The 15,776-nt window shown below is 38.3% G+C and overlaps 2 protein-coding genes across 33 annotated transcripts in view; one reads left to right on the top strand and one right to left on the bottom strand.

Moving 5' to 3' along the window:
* The window catches only part of EPHA6 (EPH receptor A6), an 887,621-nt gene that overhangs the window by 825,114 nt on the left and 46,731 nt on the right, over window positions 1-15,776 (top strand). Inside the window, exon 17 of one of the 17 annotated variants that reach the window (XM_077884574.1) lies at window positions 2,220-2,282. The exons of the other annotated variants lie outside the window; for them this stretch is intronic. Coding sequence (XP_077740700.1) covers window positions 2,220-2,252 — 33 coding nt within the window. The 3' untranslated portion in view covers window positions 2,253-2,282. The remainder of the gene's footprint in view (window positions 1-2,219; window positions 2,283-15,776) is intronic. 17 annotated transcript variants of the gene reach the window in all.
* LOC144305590 (uncharacterized) overlaps window positions 10,059-15,776 on the bottom strand; it is a 58,441-nt gene continuing 52,723 nt past the window's right edge. For 13 of the 16 annotated variants that reach the window (XR_013372598.1, XR_013372596.1, XR_013372603.1 and 10 more), the window contains 4 exons: window positions 15,191-15,434; window positions 14,140-14,218; window positions 13,502-13,699; window positions 10,059-12,439 (listed from right to left, as the gene is read on the bottom strand). Coding sequence is in view for 1 of the 16 variants with exons in the window: in XM_077884591.1 (XP_077740717.1) it covers window positions 13,684-13,699; window positions 15,191-15,434 (260 nt within the window). In the remaining 15 variants the exon portion in view is untranslated. Of the gene's footprint in view, window positions 12,440-13,501; window positions 13,700-13,750; window positions 13,792-14,139; window positions 14,219-15,190; window positions 15,435-15,776 lie in introns of all 16 variants that reach the window. The other 3 variants (XR_013372607.1, XR_013372599.1, XM_077884591.1) reach the window with 3 other exon arrangements.

Below are 15,776 nucleotides of genomic sequence, written 5' to 3'. Positions count from 1 at the left end.
AGTTTACTTGAGATTCTCTTGCTTTCTCTGCCCCTCCCCCTGTCCATACTCTCTCTTTCTCTCTCTCTCTCTCTCTTTCGCTCAAAAAAATAAATAAATAAATCTTAAAAAAAAGAAAGGTTTCAACTATTGTGAAGTTAAACATATCTCTTTTTCTTCAAGCACTTCTGCTTTTTGTATTGTGTTTAAGAAATCATTGCCTAACCCAAGGTCACAAAGATATGTTGTTGTGTTTGTTTTCTTTTAAGATTTTTATAGGTATGGCTCTTACATTTGGTTCTGTGAGCCACTTTGCATTAATTTCTGTATGTGGTGTAAGATAGATGTCTAACTTCATTCTTGTAAATGTGGATATTTAGTTGTCCCATACTATTGAAAAACTATTTTTCCTCATTGAGTCTCAACCCCTTTGTCGAAAATCAACTAAACATAAATACTTATTCATGATCATTTATTTTTGATCTCTCAATTCTATTCCATTGACGGATGTATCTTACTTTTATGATAGTATCATAGTGTCTTAATTATTGTAGCTTTATAATAAGTTTTAAAATCTAGTAGTGTGAGTCCACTTTGTTCTTTTTCAAGTTTGTTTAGGATATTGTGGGTCCCTTGCAACATGGCTTAATTTTTAGAGTCAAAATGGAATACTCTTTTAGTCTGTTTTATTTTTTTGTTGGTTTGTTTTCTGCCTGAATTACACATAAAAAGCCTGGTAAATTATCTCATAAATTAAATCATATGGGTGTGATTAAGGGAAGGGTTGGTGACTTTTATACAAATACATATACTCAAACTAAAATACCTCCAAGCATCAGATATTATAAAATTCTTGGTTAAGGAAAAGTATATATTTGAATTTCATACTCTAATAACTCTGATACCCAATTCGTATAACAATTTATCTTCTTGCACTAAAATATCCACTGAAGCAATAGTGGTAAATTAACATTGATATGATTGTGACTAGGTTTGGAAGGGCACAAACCACATGACATCCTGAGCAAAAAAAAAGGAGAAAATTCACTTTTAGCCCTTTCTTATATACTTACTTTAAACTTTTAACCGTACAAACTTGTTTTGAAAAAAAAAAAGACCATGTCCTTAAAACCAGAGAAGAGCAGCCATAGGAATAATTCACAGAATTGAGGAAATGATTTCTGGTTTCGTGCTTTGTCCAACAATCATGATCTTTGCTTGGATTGGAGTTTATTTTGATGGCAAAGGTGTTATGGAGAGACTTCCACAGTGGGAATAGCCCTAAGAATTTTATACACCGCCCCCCTCCATTCCCAAGTTGAGAGAATTGATACTATAAAACATTGAATCCATTGTCAGCACATTTTCCTTGTGTGGGAATTTCCTTTTTACTTAGATTGTGTTCTAGTAAATTTGTTAAATTATTTTCATCTGTCTTTCCTTCTTTTGTTCTTAATAATTATGCAAAAGTTTGCTGGCTGAATAGAATGAACTCCCCTATTCTTTATGTTTTTTTCAATGATAGATTATTAAGAAGTACTTCTGGTATACATAGTAAACCTTTTGCAAATGATCGGTATTTGATCAGAATTTTTGAAAGAATGTTTGGAGGGCATTTCACAAACAAGATTTTGGTGCTGGGTTTTTTGTTTTTTGTTTTTTGTTTTAATTTTTAGTTTTGTTTTTCCTGACACTAGTCTTTTTATGGTAGAGTTGCCACATATGCCATAAATTTCAAAAAGGCCATTCTTGTCCTAAACCGATTGACCCTTCAGTGCTGAATCCTTAGTTAGCTCAGGCATTCTACTAGACCTCACTGCCATTTTCTGAATAATTTATGTGATTTACAATGCCTTTAAAAAGCACGGAAACATCTCTGTGTGTGACTTGTTTGCTTTTGATTTACAGTGACATCTTTTCATACTAGCCCAAAGTTGCTGAAAAACTTTTCTGAAACATTATGCTTTTCCATTCATACTCAGATTATAGTCCCGTTATCAGTGACCTCAATTTTCTACCCTGTTGTTTTTCAAATTAAAAAAATACGTGTGGGCAGTCTCTTCATAAAATCACATATAAAAGTGCTTTTACCCAATAGATCATTGTCCTCTGTGCACTCCACCATTACCAGTGGTTACCTGACCTTTAGAAATAAGGAAAGCATTATGAGCATTTATTGAGATATTAAAAGCTGTAATATTAAAAAAAAAAATTAAAGCTGTAATATTTATGTTTCTTAGGGTCAGCTGGAATATTTTACATTGCAGCTATGATGGTGACTCAGAGACTGACATGTGTGGTTGGTAAGTGGCCCTTGTCAGGGCTCTCTGATGGCCTGATAATAATAAAGAAGGCAAATGAGGAAAATTCTGTCTGGTTCAGTGAGATAGGCATTTGTAAAGAAGATTGAGCACATATGAAGTGCTCTGCCCTACACAGAACATAAGGAGATACAGAGGATCTGCCAGTGTGGGCGCCTTATCATTTAAATTAGGCATCCCGGGAAGATGCTAAACAGCATCAGCTAAACAAGGAGTCACATAAATTGTTGGCAGGAAAATTCAGAGGTCGGGATCAGCAGCAACAGTATATGATTAAATAAAGCCGTTTTTCTAAAATACATAAAACAAGATCACCCCTTGTCTTCTGGGGAACAGTTGTTTCTACTGTTTGGAAAATATAACTCGGATGATTTCATGGACATCATTATCAGCAACAGTGATTGCATCAAGGATATATGAGCCTTGTGTTTTTTACTGTTGAACAAGGATTTTGTTGATAAGGTTTAAGATCGTGTGATGTAAGACCATTGTTTTCTGGAATCCATGTTTCATAGCAAGGGTTTAAATAAACTGAAAAGGCAAAATAAGGTAATAGTTGCAAAATGACTATCAGAGTCGAGTAAGTGCTCACTAAGTGTTAGCTATTCTCCCTCACCATCATCATCATCATCAGTTTTTTCTAGTGGATGGTTATAGTTGTGCTTGGTCAAGTAGATATTGTTTTGATGAAGGTCTTCTGTTTTACTTCTGTTGAAGTAAAGAACTTTGTGCTCAGCATATAAGCTCCACGCTTGTACCTTATTTTAGCTCTTTAAATTGTAAATGGTCCACAGTTAACTTTGATTGTCTTATATTAAGCACTGAAACAGTTATATATGTTTAAAAAACAAACCTTGTTTCTAGTCTTACTCTACCACTCATTTTCATGTGTCCTAGAGTAAGTCTTATTCTCTCTAGGTCACAGAATAGATGATATCTATGAGCCCCTTTCATATCTAATATTCTGTGGGGTAGCTCAAGGGGGAAAAATTTCAGGAAGAGTATTATAATATATTGCATTCACTTTTAATCTGTCCTTGGAAGTCACTTCACTTCTGCCCCGAGCAAGCTCCACATCTTGTTTAAGAGTGTCATTTCCCTGAGTAGTACTGCAGGCTGCAGAAACTTCCATTGCACAGTGTGGTTGGTAAGTGTGGCTGTGGATATTAAATATTTACTAGGGATAAAAACCTGCTTGAACCTACTTGGAACCAAAAATTGAACTTTCTGTTTCATAACAGAGAGATAGATACCTGTTGTCTTCAAACTATCTTTTACTATTTGTATTGCCTTTGACCTTCATGCAGAATTCTATAGCAAATGAAGTCAAACTTTTTTTCAACTGTTTATCCCTGGGCAGTACCATCTGATAGGAATAGTATTCCATCAAAATGCATTTTTTTCATGAGGAAGTCTCGCTGCAATACATCATTAGAGTGACAGCCAGTGTATTATACATTACAATAAAACATCCCCAGAGCAAAGGTACATGTGATGATGAATTATGCTAATATGTTATTGTCATTATGTTATCAGCACTCAGAGAGTGATTTAGTGAGATACATCATCAGTGAGAGATTATCTGATTCCATATTACTCAAAAAATGACACCATCATGGAAAACCACAAGGAGATTCAGTTGATTAATAGGGTTGGTGATATTCTAGTGCCAGAACTCATGTACAGTGGTATATTAAAATGTCCTTTGAAACTGAAAACAAGCTAAAGAAAGATGAGTCCATGAGGTGAGGTTGTAAAAGCACTGTCAATTTAAATACTATTACTGTAGACAGAGTGGATGGTTAAGTATAAACCAGAAGTCATCCTTTGTCCTTTTTTCAAACATGTGACAGAGATTTAGTTCTACTTAATTACTTTAAGAAAGCTGAGAACTTCTTATAAGAAGCTGTCTGTTATAAGACCACTGGTTATCCTAGATGTCTACAATCTACAGGTGACACTATAATGATACATGTGTTATATCCCAGTCACTGAACCCACCAAACATATCATGATCCTCTTGCTGATTGACAGCTTATTCAGGACATAAGTGGACCACTTTTGTTATAGCATCTTCTTTTGCACAGAACCTTGTAACATTAAACACTCAAAAGGTACTTGCCAAGTTGAATTGATGATTCTCTTAAAGCTTTCTGTATTCAAAGCCACAAAATAACATCTGACACCAAATTGTCTGATGAAAAGAACCAGACACCATCGGTTGCAAATTTAACAACAACAACAACACCAAAACAAACCTTCATTTTTCCTGTCTCTGCTTGTTCTATTGCAATTGCAAAAGCTAATGCTTTTTCCTCACAGCTTTCATGCTCAGGTCTCTAACCCATCCATGGTCAGAACGGGTTTGGGAAAAGAATAGGTTAGCAGCAGGGTAGATTTCACTTAATTGGTATGTTCTTGATCTCATATCAAGATCTGAGCTTGCTGGGTAATTGAAACTAACACGTTTTTTTCTCATGAAATACGTTCATGGGTTATTTGGGGACTTCCTCTCAATTACTTTATGTCTCTTGCCTGAAGATGTCCTCATAGTCTGTGCCTTTTAGAGTTTACGGTCATTTCATCAGTCTCTCTTTTCCAGCTATTCACCTCTTTATTGTCATGTTACATTTTTGGATAAAGTCCCTTTAAAAAAAAAAAAAAAGCTGGCCCCATTCCACAAGATCCCATATCCGATCCACAGGAAATATACTCCTCTGCCTGTTGTCAATGAAAGAAAGCATAGCTGGATACTAATAATAATGACAATAACTAAGTTTTGCTGAGTGCATACTATGGTCAGGCTCTGCTGCATGTATTAACTTATTAAACTTTCCCAAAAAGAAAAGGGTGGTATTATTATCCTTGGCTTACAGTTGAAGAAACCGAAGCACAGGGAGATGGATTTGCCTAATGTTACAAGACCCAGAGATGAGAGCCAAAACTCAAGCCTTGGCGGTCACAGCTTTACTGTGCATACTTTTGACTGTGATGTTAAATTGCAGACTTTAGTATTAGCACCAAATACTAAATTCAGCTTTAGAAATGCATACCAGTGTTCTCTCATTAAAACAGACACCAACCGAACAGTGTCTCATCTTTAATCTTTTCCTGACATGGACTCAAAGCGAATGCCTCGTATCCCCCCAAACTCCCAACGGCAAATAAGGATTCTTTCGGTGTTCCTATGAAGGTTCCTCGCTAGGTTGACAAGAGGGTTGCTGCAACACACCAATTACATTCTCCAAAAGTAATTGTTTCCAGCCTGTTCTACCTCAGTAATCTAGGTACTGAGCAACAAGTCGTAAAACCATTGATTTTGGGTTTTTTTGCTTCTAATCTCCCTTTTAAAGCTATAATAATGTAGGAGGAGAGTCTTGAAATGTAGAATACTTATTATGTACTTTTTTTTTCCTCCTTGGCCTTTTTGGGTCTCGGCTAAAATGAAAACAGAAAGAGACAGAAATTACAATATTCTTTTACAAAAATAAGGGCCATTTCCTATCACCTAAAAGACAAGGATCCGAAAGTGTATGGCTTCTAGGGATAAGTGAATACGTCTCCCATGTCAGTAGTAAAAACCTGAAAAGATGAATGTGTTCCAGACCTCAAGAAATGTTTCGGGGTCATGAAAGGAGTTTTTACTTCAGCTGATTTATTTGTGCAGTTTCCATAGGGTGACCTGTTCTAGACTGCTTCCAGGGATCCACTAGTTAGGCCGTGATGAAGTCAGTATCAGCCTGTCAGTGTGCAATTTGGTTTGGAAGTGTGTGATCAATTTCCAAGGTGTCTAATATCCTCGACTGAGCCGACAGGATGTGGGGCACTCTGCACCCCAGCCATCATTGTGTCAATCTCTCCCACACATTAGGGGACTGCTAGCCCTCCTTCCCAAGCTGCTTCCACTTAAGACTTCCCACAAACACTTCCAAAACAGGTTCAAAGAGTATTCTCATGTCTTATACACTGCACCTGGCCTTAGTTTTATTGGCATGCCAATTGAAAGAAATAATCAATAAATTTTTAAAATAAAAACCAAGCATTAAGAATAGCTGGTATAAATTTGTTTTATTCATCTATCTACTAATAAATAGTCATTGTCTTGAGAAACCAACAACAACAACAACAAAAATTAGTGACAAGCAAGAAGCTTCATAGTCTAATTCTTGACATAAAGGTTTTTTTTGTAAAACTCTGTTTTGCCACCTGAAGACTCCTCTCCATTTCCCACTTGTCTTTTGCCTCCAAAAGTTGAAAGAGAAAATTCTAGTGCCCAAAAAAGTGAAATAGTAAATTTCAAGCTAATAACATAATAAAATTAATATAGAGAGCTCTTTACATTTATGGAATATTTTATCCTTAGGACTTCATTGAATTTTGACAGAAGTAGAGCAATATTTACTATATACTAGGAAAAGCACTGGTTTGAAGGCAGAGACCTGGGTCCAAGTCTCCGATCTGGCACTGTCACTGGCCATGTCACCCTGGACAGTTTTCACACCTTTGCTGACTTCCCTTCTCTTTGTCTGAAAACAGTGGCAACTGTTTTCACTTATAATAAGTAAGCTGAGTATAGGATCTAGGCCTTATTCATCTGTGTGGCCACTGGTCCTGAGGGCCCAGCGGCTGGCAATAACTGCTTCATGGTAAGTAAATAAGTCTGCAGAGATTATCATCTTCCATTTATAGATGGGCAGAGTAAGTCTCAAGAAGTTTCAGTGGCCTAGAGTTACACAGCCAGTAAGGAAAATGCCATGATAGGTTGTAAAACAGGATCCAATTCTCGGACTTCTGACGTACGTGGAGCCCAAAACAGAAACATTAGTCACCGAGGAGGAGAACATCCACATGTACATAGGAAAGTAGATTTCAGGAGTGTATACTTGAGAGTGTTCCAGTGGAGAACAAGTTTATCCCCCCTGCTCCCAGCAGATTCTTACAATGGGGAACAAATGCTACGACACCATCCCTACTGATACAGATAAATACATAGCAGGGATCACACATTGCTTCCCATTTTTAAATAACAGTTTTGTCACGAGTATATTCTGTAATGCTTAGCACAGAGACTAAATATAAAAAGAAATAACACTAATGACGACTCTCATGTGAGCTTAGCCCTGTTGCACACATTGTAGATGCATTCTGTTCTTTAATGCACAAACAGCCCCGTAAAATGCTGAGATTATCTCCTCTTCCCAGGTAAGAAAGTGGAGGTGAGGTGAGGTAAGCAAAATTGCCAGAAGGTACAGAGCTCCTGAGGAACAGAGGCAGGATGTGGACCTATGCAGTGTGACCAAGGGCCTGTGCTTTTAACCTCTCTGCACTTTACTGCCCCAGATAGTAAATAGAGAAATATAGGATACTCAAAAAAAGATCCTGGTATGCAATTTCCAAATCCAACACAGAAGTTAAAACTTAACTCAGCAAGAATACAAGGCCTAGAAGGGGGGATAAAAAAAAAAAAGGTATCTCACAAAAAGACAAAAAATTATCTAGAAAACATATGGAAATTAATTCCTTTTTGCCTCTATTTCTCTTATGCAACCATTTTCTAAAACACGTGTTGGGATAAGCATTTAACTAAATATATTTTGTCTAAAACTTGCATATGACTAGAATAAATACCCTCAATTTTCAAGGGAGGCAGAAATATTGATTCTGTGGCAACTGTCTCAGAAAACAGAGTCTCAGAAAAGAATTTCAAATGGTGAAGCTTTATTTGGGAGGCACAAAAGCAGGGCATCTAGGCCGGTGGGGAATGGAAGCGAGGCAAGGAGGAATGGAAAGCGATGCCAACAACTTGTTACTGTCCTCGCTGCCTCCTCGCGGGCCGCCACGCGGCGCCGGGACATGGGCCCAGGAACCCTGCCATCCTCTCCGGGCGGGCCGTGGGAGACCCGTGCCCTGTGCCCCGGGGGCCAGCGTGTGCTGGATTGTGAGCTGATTCCCCTGCTTCCCAGCCGAGTGGGCCCCCCACGGCCACATGAGAGGCCGATCCTCCCATTCCCAGCGCAGACCCCGAGTCCGGGAGCGACGGGCTTCACCGCTGAGCCCACAGCGGGTGGACCTTCACGAGTGGAGGCGAGCTCGGCCTTCCCAGGGCCGGGGCCGGTCAGCACCCAGGGGGACGCTCCAGGAGGCCGGCAAGGCCAGTAGAAACCGGCACCTTCTTTAATGTTTGTATGACGTCCAGGAAATGAACTGAACGTTAGCTTAGATGAGCAGAGTCGCAGGTCCAGGCCACGGAGAGAGAGCCTCTCCTGTTTAAGGCATGGCAGCATCTAGGGTGTAGGCTACCGAGGGCAGAAGAGGGGCGTATGCACACATACGCACACAATAACTCACAGCCATATGTATATTATATATATAAAATGTCCTTCCATATCACAAATATTCAATACTGCATATTATAATCCAACCACAATCATTGCATTTTTAGAAATAGGATTCTGAAAACAGGTGGTACTCAGAGCCAGCGTTCTGTCAGCGGTAGGCCAGAGCAGGCCTGACAGGGTAGGAAGACAAGTGGAAAAGGCACAAGGAAGGAGTAAAATATTAGGAAACCTTACATAGACTATGTCACAGGCCAAAGACCAGGAAGCAGGTGGGTTGCGTCAGATGGTGAAGAAGAAGATCTCCCTGCTGGTGGGTGAAACATAGCCTCCCAATATTTGGCAGCAGATAGTGAGTGGAAGGCCAAGAAGGTAAGCAATCTGTGCTAGACATAATTCTAGACTTTAGAATAAAAAATCCCAGTATTACTTTATTCTGATGAGACCTATGAGCTAGAACGGTGCTGGACAAATATCTACACATAAGTGGACAGGGATTGATCTCAACCATCCACAAGGCTTATTCAGTTTTGAGCCTTGCAGTGTTACGGACTCCCTGTTGAGGGGTAGCGGCAGCCCCTGAGCCTAAGAAACCGCCTAGTAGACCTGTGATGGCTGGGTATTCCTTCTTGGGGTGATCAGAGGACTGTGGAGGGCAGAGAGTCACATTAAATGGCCAGGCCACTTTCCTGAATTAGAGCACACTAACAGGCAACTATATTCTTTCAGCAAACATACACTAAGCATTTATATCTGAGATTTAATACATATTTCAGACTAGCAAGACACATTCTATAATTTGTTGACTTCAGTAGTCTAACATATCTCTACTTGAAAATGTTTCTCATGATCATGGAATGTATATGTGTGTGTACATATATGTATGCATATATATAATTTTCATTCTGATTTAACATTACTATTTGAATTTATCCAATAATGGTTACCTACCTTCTAGACTGTTGTACAGCATCATTTGTATTTTTTGACATTCACATTCACGTGGAATCTTTCCTTCTCCCTTTCTATCCTCCATCTAGTGTAATGCAATCAGTTTCTTAAACCATAGGCAATAGAAATAATGTATAGAGGCACCTACCTATTTTCCCAAATTTATAAATTGGGTGCCAAGTTGAAAATAATGTCAGCCATCTGCATTTCTAATTCAGTGTTCTCAAAGGTAGCCCTCTGACAACCGGCAAAAGTATCCTGCTCTGACAGTCTGACCCTGACACTCCAATTAAATATAAAAACAGATCTGAATCTTTTTCACCCGGTTGTACTGTCAAGGCTAGTATAACTTGACTGTCACATGGAGCTCCTTTAAATCAGGCTGCCAGGAAAATATGATTGTAGTACAGATTTTAGCATTCAGAAATATTCACTCCCCTTTCACTTACACAGATTTTAAGGGTCAAAGCTATGCATTTTTATCAGATATTTTATTATCTTTCAACCTTTGTGAAGATCAGTGAATTAGAATAGAGGAAGAACTTTTTCTCCTTTACTGCTGAGGTGATTTGGTACAAGGCAAATACTAATGAAGATTTTTTTTTATTATTACTTACTAGAAGTTCCCAATGGACAAAATAAGAAAGTTTTATTTTAAAAAAAATGGATGCAATGTTTAAATTCCATAATACTTTTGGAAACTATTGCATCAAAAGGGATGAGCATTTAGAAAAAGGGATAAAAGTGTGGAGTTTTGAATTTTCTTAGGAATACAATGCTTCCAAGTTGCAGCAAATGTTTCAGCAAAAATTTAAACCATAGGAACCCTGACTTATAAGTATTAAGGAAAGAGAGACACTTTAAGAAGTAGGCTTTTGCCATTTATTTTAAATGCGATAGTTTTTATTATATGCCTAAAAATGATTAATTTTTAGCATTTTTCTGTCCTATAATGGACACAACAAGTTAATCCTGGGCAGCCCTGGTGGCTCAACGGTTTAGCACCTGCCTTCGGCCCAGGGCATGATCCTGGAGACCCAGAATTGAGTCCCACATCGGGCTCCCTGCATGGAGCCTGCTTCTCCCTCTGCCTGTGTCTCTGCCTCTCTCTTTCTCTCTCTGTGTGTGTGTGTCTCTCATGAATAAATAAAATCTTTAAAAATAAAAAACCAAGTTTATCCTTATTTTTCTTATCATCGCAGTAGTTATACTTTTAGGAGGTGGCATGTAAATTATTCTAGCTTCAACTCCCATGGATGGGTTGCTTGAATAACATTATTTTAGAGGTTCTATCGTGAACTTCATTATTTAACGGAGTGAACTGTTAAAGTGTCTAGGATTTTCTATTCAAACAAAAATCTTAAGTGAGAAATCCAAGTTTAATACAGTTTAGGCTAGCATCCCGATTTTGTCATCCACAACACGAGCACTCACTGTACTAAGTATGTCTCTTTTCCTTAAATTATGAGAGTTAATCTTTCCTTGAAAAGAGATACAGGAGAGGGAGGGTGGGATCATTTTAGGGTTCATGAAAGTGAAAGATTGACAGCACTGGCTGAAGTCAGGCAGAAAGCAGTTGGCCCTGGGGAAGCGTTGCTGACAGCCACGCTAATGCACTACAACGCTGACATGAAACTTCCTCTAGATTCCAGAAAAAAAAAAAAAAAAAGCCATTTGGGGAGAGCCTGTCAATAATGTAAAACTGAGCCAAATGGTTCTGGTTGTGGACGGTTAGCAAATGTCTACCCAAGACTAGTTGGAAATGACCAAACTCATGTTGTAAATGAAAAATATAAGCATACATAGCCATCCTCAAACGAAAAGGAGCTTTCCTGAAAATTAGAATGTTATTTGTTAAATAGTATGTTGGGTTTAACATCTCAGGTATTTTTCTTCAAATAGATTTTTTTTTCATCCTGAATTCTCTGGGCTCTGCTTTAAGTTCAGTTTTGTTTACCAGAAAGATATGAGAACAAGTTTAATGCTGTGAAAGATGTTTTACTTAGAGCTATAATATGACAAGCAGAACCGAATACATAGCAACTTGCACATCACATAAAGCTTTCCAGTCAACGCTGGCTTTAAAATCACCAGTGAACCAAAAAACAAAACAAAATATAATAAATGTCAGACTCGAGATGTAGATGAAAAGCACCATCTCAAAAACGCAATTAAATAAATTATCTTCTTTTGTGTTTAGATAATGGATGAAGCTTATGGCAAGCAGAACTGCTGTTTTTGTTGCCCTGAATTGCTTCAATAACTTGACCTTGGGTTGAATACTCTGGGTTATAATATTGAGCCCATATGAAGTCCTTTTTCCTGAGAAAAATTGTTTTCGGTGGGGGGGCAACAAAAAATTGATCTTATAGAATTTCATAAATGACAATAGTAAAAAAACCTTTCTGAGTGAATTTTCCTTCTACCCACTACACATATATATGTGAGAAAGCAAGAGAGAAAAAAAAAAGAATTGAACCCTTGTCCTTCCCCTCTAGGTAAACTACTTAAACTATAAATTTAATATGTAATAAATCACAAAAATTATTATGGATTAAATGGGAGAAGGTATAAAGGTAAATTGTTTTTTAAACATAGCATTATTAATTTTAAATATTATAAGAAATATTTCTAGTCTAATTAGAAGGTCCTTAAAGGATATGTTCTAATACATAAATGTAACATGTATGTAAATTATGCTTCCATACTGCATGAAAGTTCTTGAGAATTTTCCAAAATTAGTTCTTGAATATTCCTCCTCTAACTTTGTTTACGTGATTGATTTGAACTGTCCATGCTAGATAGGTTGAGCAGAATAAATGTCATCCCATTCTTCTCTGGAATATGGCAAATCTGTAATCAGAGGAATTGAAATGTTTTTAGTGTATAAAATGTGCCATGTGTGACTATTACAGAATTATTAAATATTACTAATTCCCTAGATGTAACGAGATTTTCCTGCTGCTCCTCTTCCCTCTTTTTGTCTCCTAGTCCCCTATCAGCAGCCTACAATGCAGCCAAAGTGATTCTTAAAAAAATAGGAAACCCCCTGACTTTATCAGTTGCTTGAAGCCTTTCAGTGGTTTTCCATTGCCATTTCTATTCGGAGAAAACGTCCGAATAGGTCCGAATTCTGTACAGGCATTAGGAAGCCCTTCATGATCCTGCCTGCCCTCTTTGTTTCTCTAGCCTGTCTCTCCCACCCTATTCTTCAAATGCAACTTCTGTTGATACCTCTAAATCTGTGGTGCTCTCTTTTGTACCTGTTCTTTCCACCTAGACCAGCTTTTCCTACCCCCCATCCCTGATCTCTTCCTTCCTCACACCTCTTTTATTTGCTTAACTCCAATCTCCTGTAAGGTCCAAGCCTAGACATCATATTTTCTCTTGGAAGCCTTCCCTGACTCTCCTCTCTCTTGGCACCTATCACATTTCAGAGCATCATTTATTACATGTCGTTATCATCCATTAGATGGTAAGTACTGTCATGATCTTACGCCACATCTCCAACACTCCTGTGACTAATATTGAGTACCTGTAATGCTCAGACTCGTTTCTAAGCTCTGAGAAAACAGCAAAGAACCAAGAACACAAATCTCTCCCTCGGGGAACTTACATTCTGTACATACAGCAAATGCTTAGGAGCAAGAACAGAGGAAGAGAAAACAGAATAGTAATGAACAAAAGACAAAGAACAGATTGAGTAACATAAGAAAGAGCCAGAAGACATCCAAGGTAAAAATGGAAAGGACTCATAGAAATGCAGGTTGATCTCTTAAAATACCCCACCCCATAACTAGATAGGCCCCCCTTTTTTTTGTTTTTTGTTTGTTTGTTTGTTTGTTTTTGATAGGCCCTCTTTTATTTAAAACTTTGCCATTGGCTTGTGATATTTGAAGATGATAGAGATCGTGCCTTTCTTCGTTCTGTCTGCAGCCAAATACATCCAGATTCCGTCACTCAGCATTTCAGATATGTCCTCCAGAGCCATCTGCTGTCCGCAATGAACAAGGCTTCAGAACCGAAGTGATACACTTAAAGTCTGAGCAAAACAAGCTGGAAGCTTATTTTACAAGCATTGCTTCTCCAAAATTTATTCACTGGGAAAATCTGCTGTAAAACAGTGAATATGTTATGCAAGTAAAATTAGACCTTTCAACCTGCCTGGTATGATGCACAATTGCACACTCTCGTTGCAGGTGATTCTGCAAGAAATAACATTAATTTAATGTTTTTATTAGACATCCAATATAAAAGGTCAAAAGAGAGGTTTAGGATCCCTGGCATCTCCTTATATTTATAAAATTAAAAGAACTTATTTACACCATTTTTACCACGTGATTCAGAGCTTTAAGCCACAACAAAATTGGAGTGAAAAAAAAAATCTGTCAAACCCAAGTGTATACAATTTTGCATACAGAAATTGTGACAGATGCATCCCAAATTATAAAATCCTGTGCCTTTGAACTCTGTTCTCTCTGAAGAGATGCCCTGGCCTTTCTGTCTCACTGGTCAAACTCCTACATTTCTTTTAAACTCTCCCTATAACCTACCTCTGTTGTGTCATCTTTCTGCTTCTTCCCATGGCCATCCCAAACAGCTGATCCTCCTCTGCTTTGGTGTCAGGTGTATCTAGTTAGATAGAGACTTCTGTTAGAGCCCTGACCCACTGTACTCCCATTATTTGTTTACATCAATTTCTCTCCTGTAACATTATCCCCCTTAGGACAAGGAGGATGTCTTTGTGACTCAAGTATCTGGCACATGAGATGTGTTTAAAATAAGATGTTTGACTGAAAAAAAGAGTAAGAAAATGAATAAATGAGTAAAGGAAAGCCCACCAGTGACCTTCAGTGCCTTTCTGGAGAAGGCCTTTTTTAAACTGAAGATTCAGATTGGGAAATTTCCCTTTCATCTTTTCCTTATCATTAACTAAGTCCATAATGATGACTAAGAAGAAGCTAAAAAGTGAGATTTGAATTCCACTTAAACAGTATGGTTCTGAGACGGAGCTTTTTCATTTTACATCATTTGCCGAATTCATCTCATCCAGTCATCCCCTCAGCAAATAATTGTTAAATTCTATTATACTCATAGCACCATGCTAAATGCCGTAAAGTAGATTACAAAGAAGAATCAAAGGCCTCCAAGACCTTTTATAACCTTTATGGGGAGACAGTACATCCATATTTTAAAGAGCTAGGTAATAGTACATAGAAGGTACATGATCCTAGGTGCCAAACAAGCGAGGCCGACAGTGGGTATCATGGGCAGGCGTAAGAGGAGCAATCAGTTTAGTCATGAACCAAAAAGGAGCTAAAGAAGACGTTAACAAGACAGCATCCCACGCTGGAATAATGAACAGAGGTTTGACGGTGCAGATTTCCTCAACTAAGATACTGAGGATAGAAGAAAACTGTCCTCCGTATGGTATTCAGTTTATCACAAATTTCAAACTTCTTCAGAATACTAACATTTTAATAATTCTTTCCAACAAAGTCTAGTTTCTAAATAGATTGATCTGTATAAACCTTTTTTTTTTTTTTTTTTTTTTTTTTGGTATTTCCAAGTCCAGGTACTTCTAGACTCTTCTCAAGTTCTTACCGGCCTTTGGATGTGAGCTCCTGAGCCCCGTCCTTTCCATAGAGTAATGCTTCCTCAGTTTTTCGGAAGATTGTGCCTCTCCTCTGTTGAGTGGCTGGCCCCAAACAGGCTGCCTCTAAAGATGTCATTATGTCATCTTGTCTCCCCTCCTCGGCCGTACACTCAGAGCTCGCCTTTTTGACAATGGGTAATTTGAGGTCACAGTGCTGCTCTATCTGATGTATCACAGCCCTTGATGAGACAGCTGCAAGAGAGGACATGCTTCTCAGATACATCTGGTCACAGCACTGTGGGTCTGTCACAGAGTCTGATTTAATGTATAAAGTGCCTGTGGGCGTAATAATGATGCAGGAGGCAACTTGAGCTCAGCACTGACCCTTTTGATCTGTGTTTCCTAAGACAGAAGTGGTGGTTGTTCCTTCTGCTTTAACTCACTAGGGTGTTGGCGTCCTAACGAAACATAGAATGTTAAACCTTCACAGGAGCTGCAAGATCGTACCATCTAACCATTACCCCTCAATTTACAGAGACTGTAATTTGTCCAAGATCACACACACACACACACAATAGGGATTGGCAGCCACAC

The sequence above is a fragment of the Canis aureus genome, chromosome 35 (assembly GCF_053574225.1).
Source record: "Canis aureus isolate CA01 chromosome 35, VMU_Caureus_v.1.0, whole genome shotgun sequence".
NCBI classification, from domain to species: Eukaryota; Metazoa; Chordata; class Mammalia; order Carnivora; family Canidae; genus Canis; species Canis aureus.
This window is presented reverse-complemented; position numbering and strand designations above follow the sequence as displayed.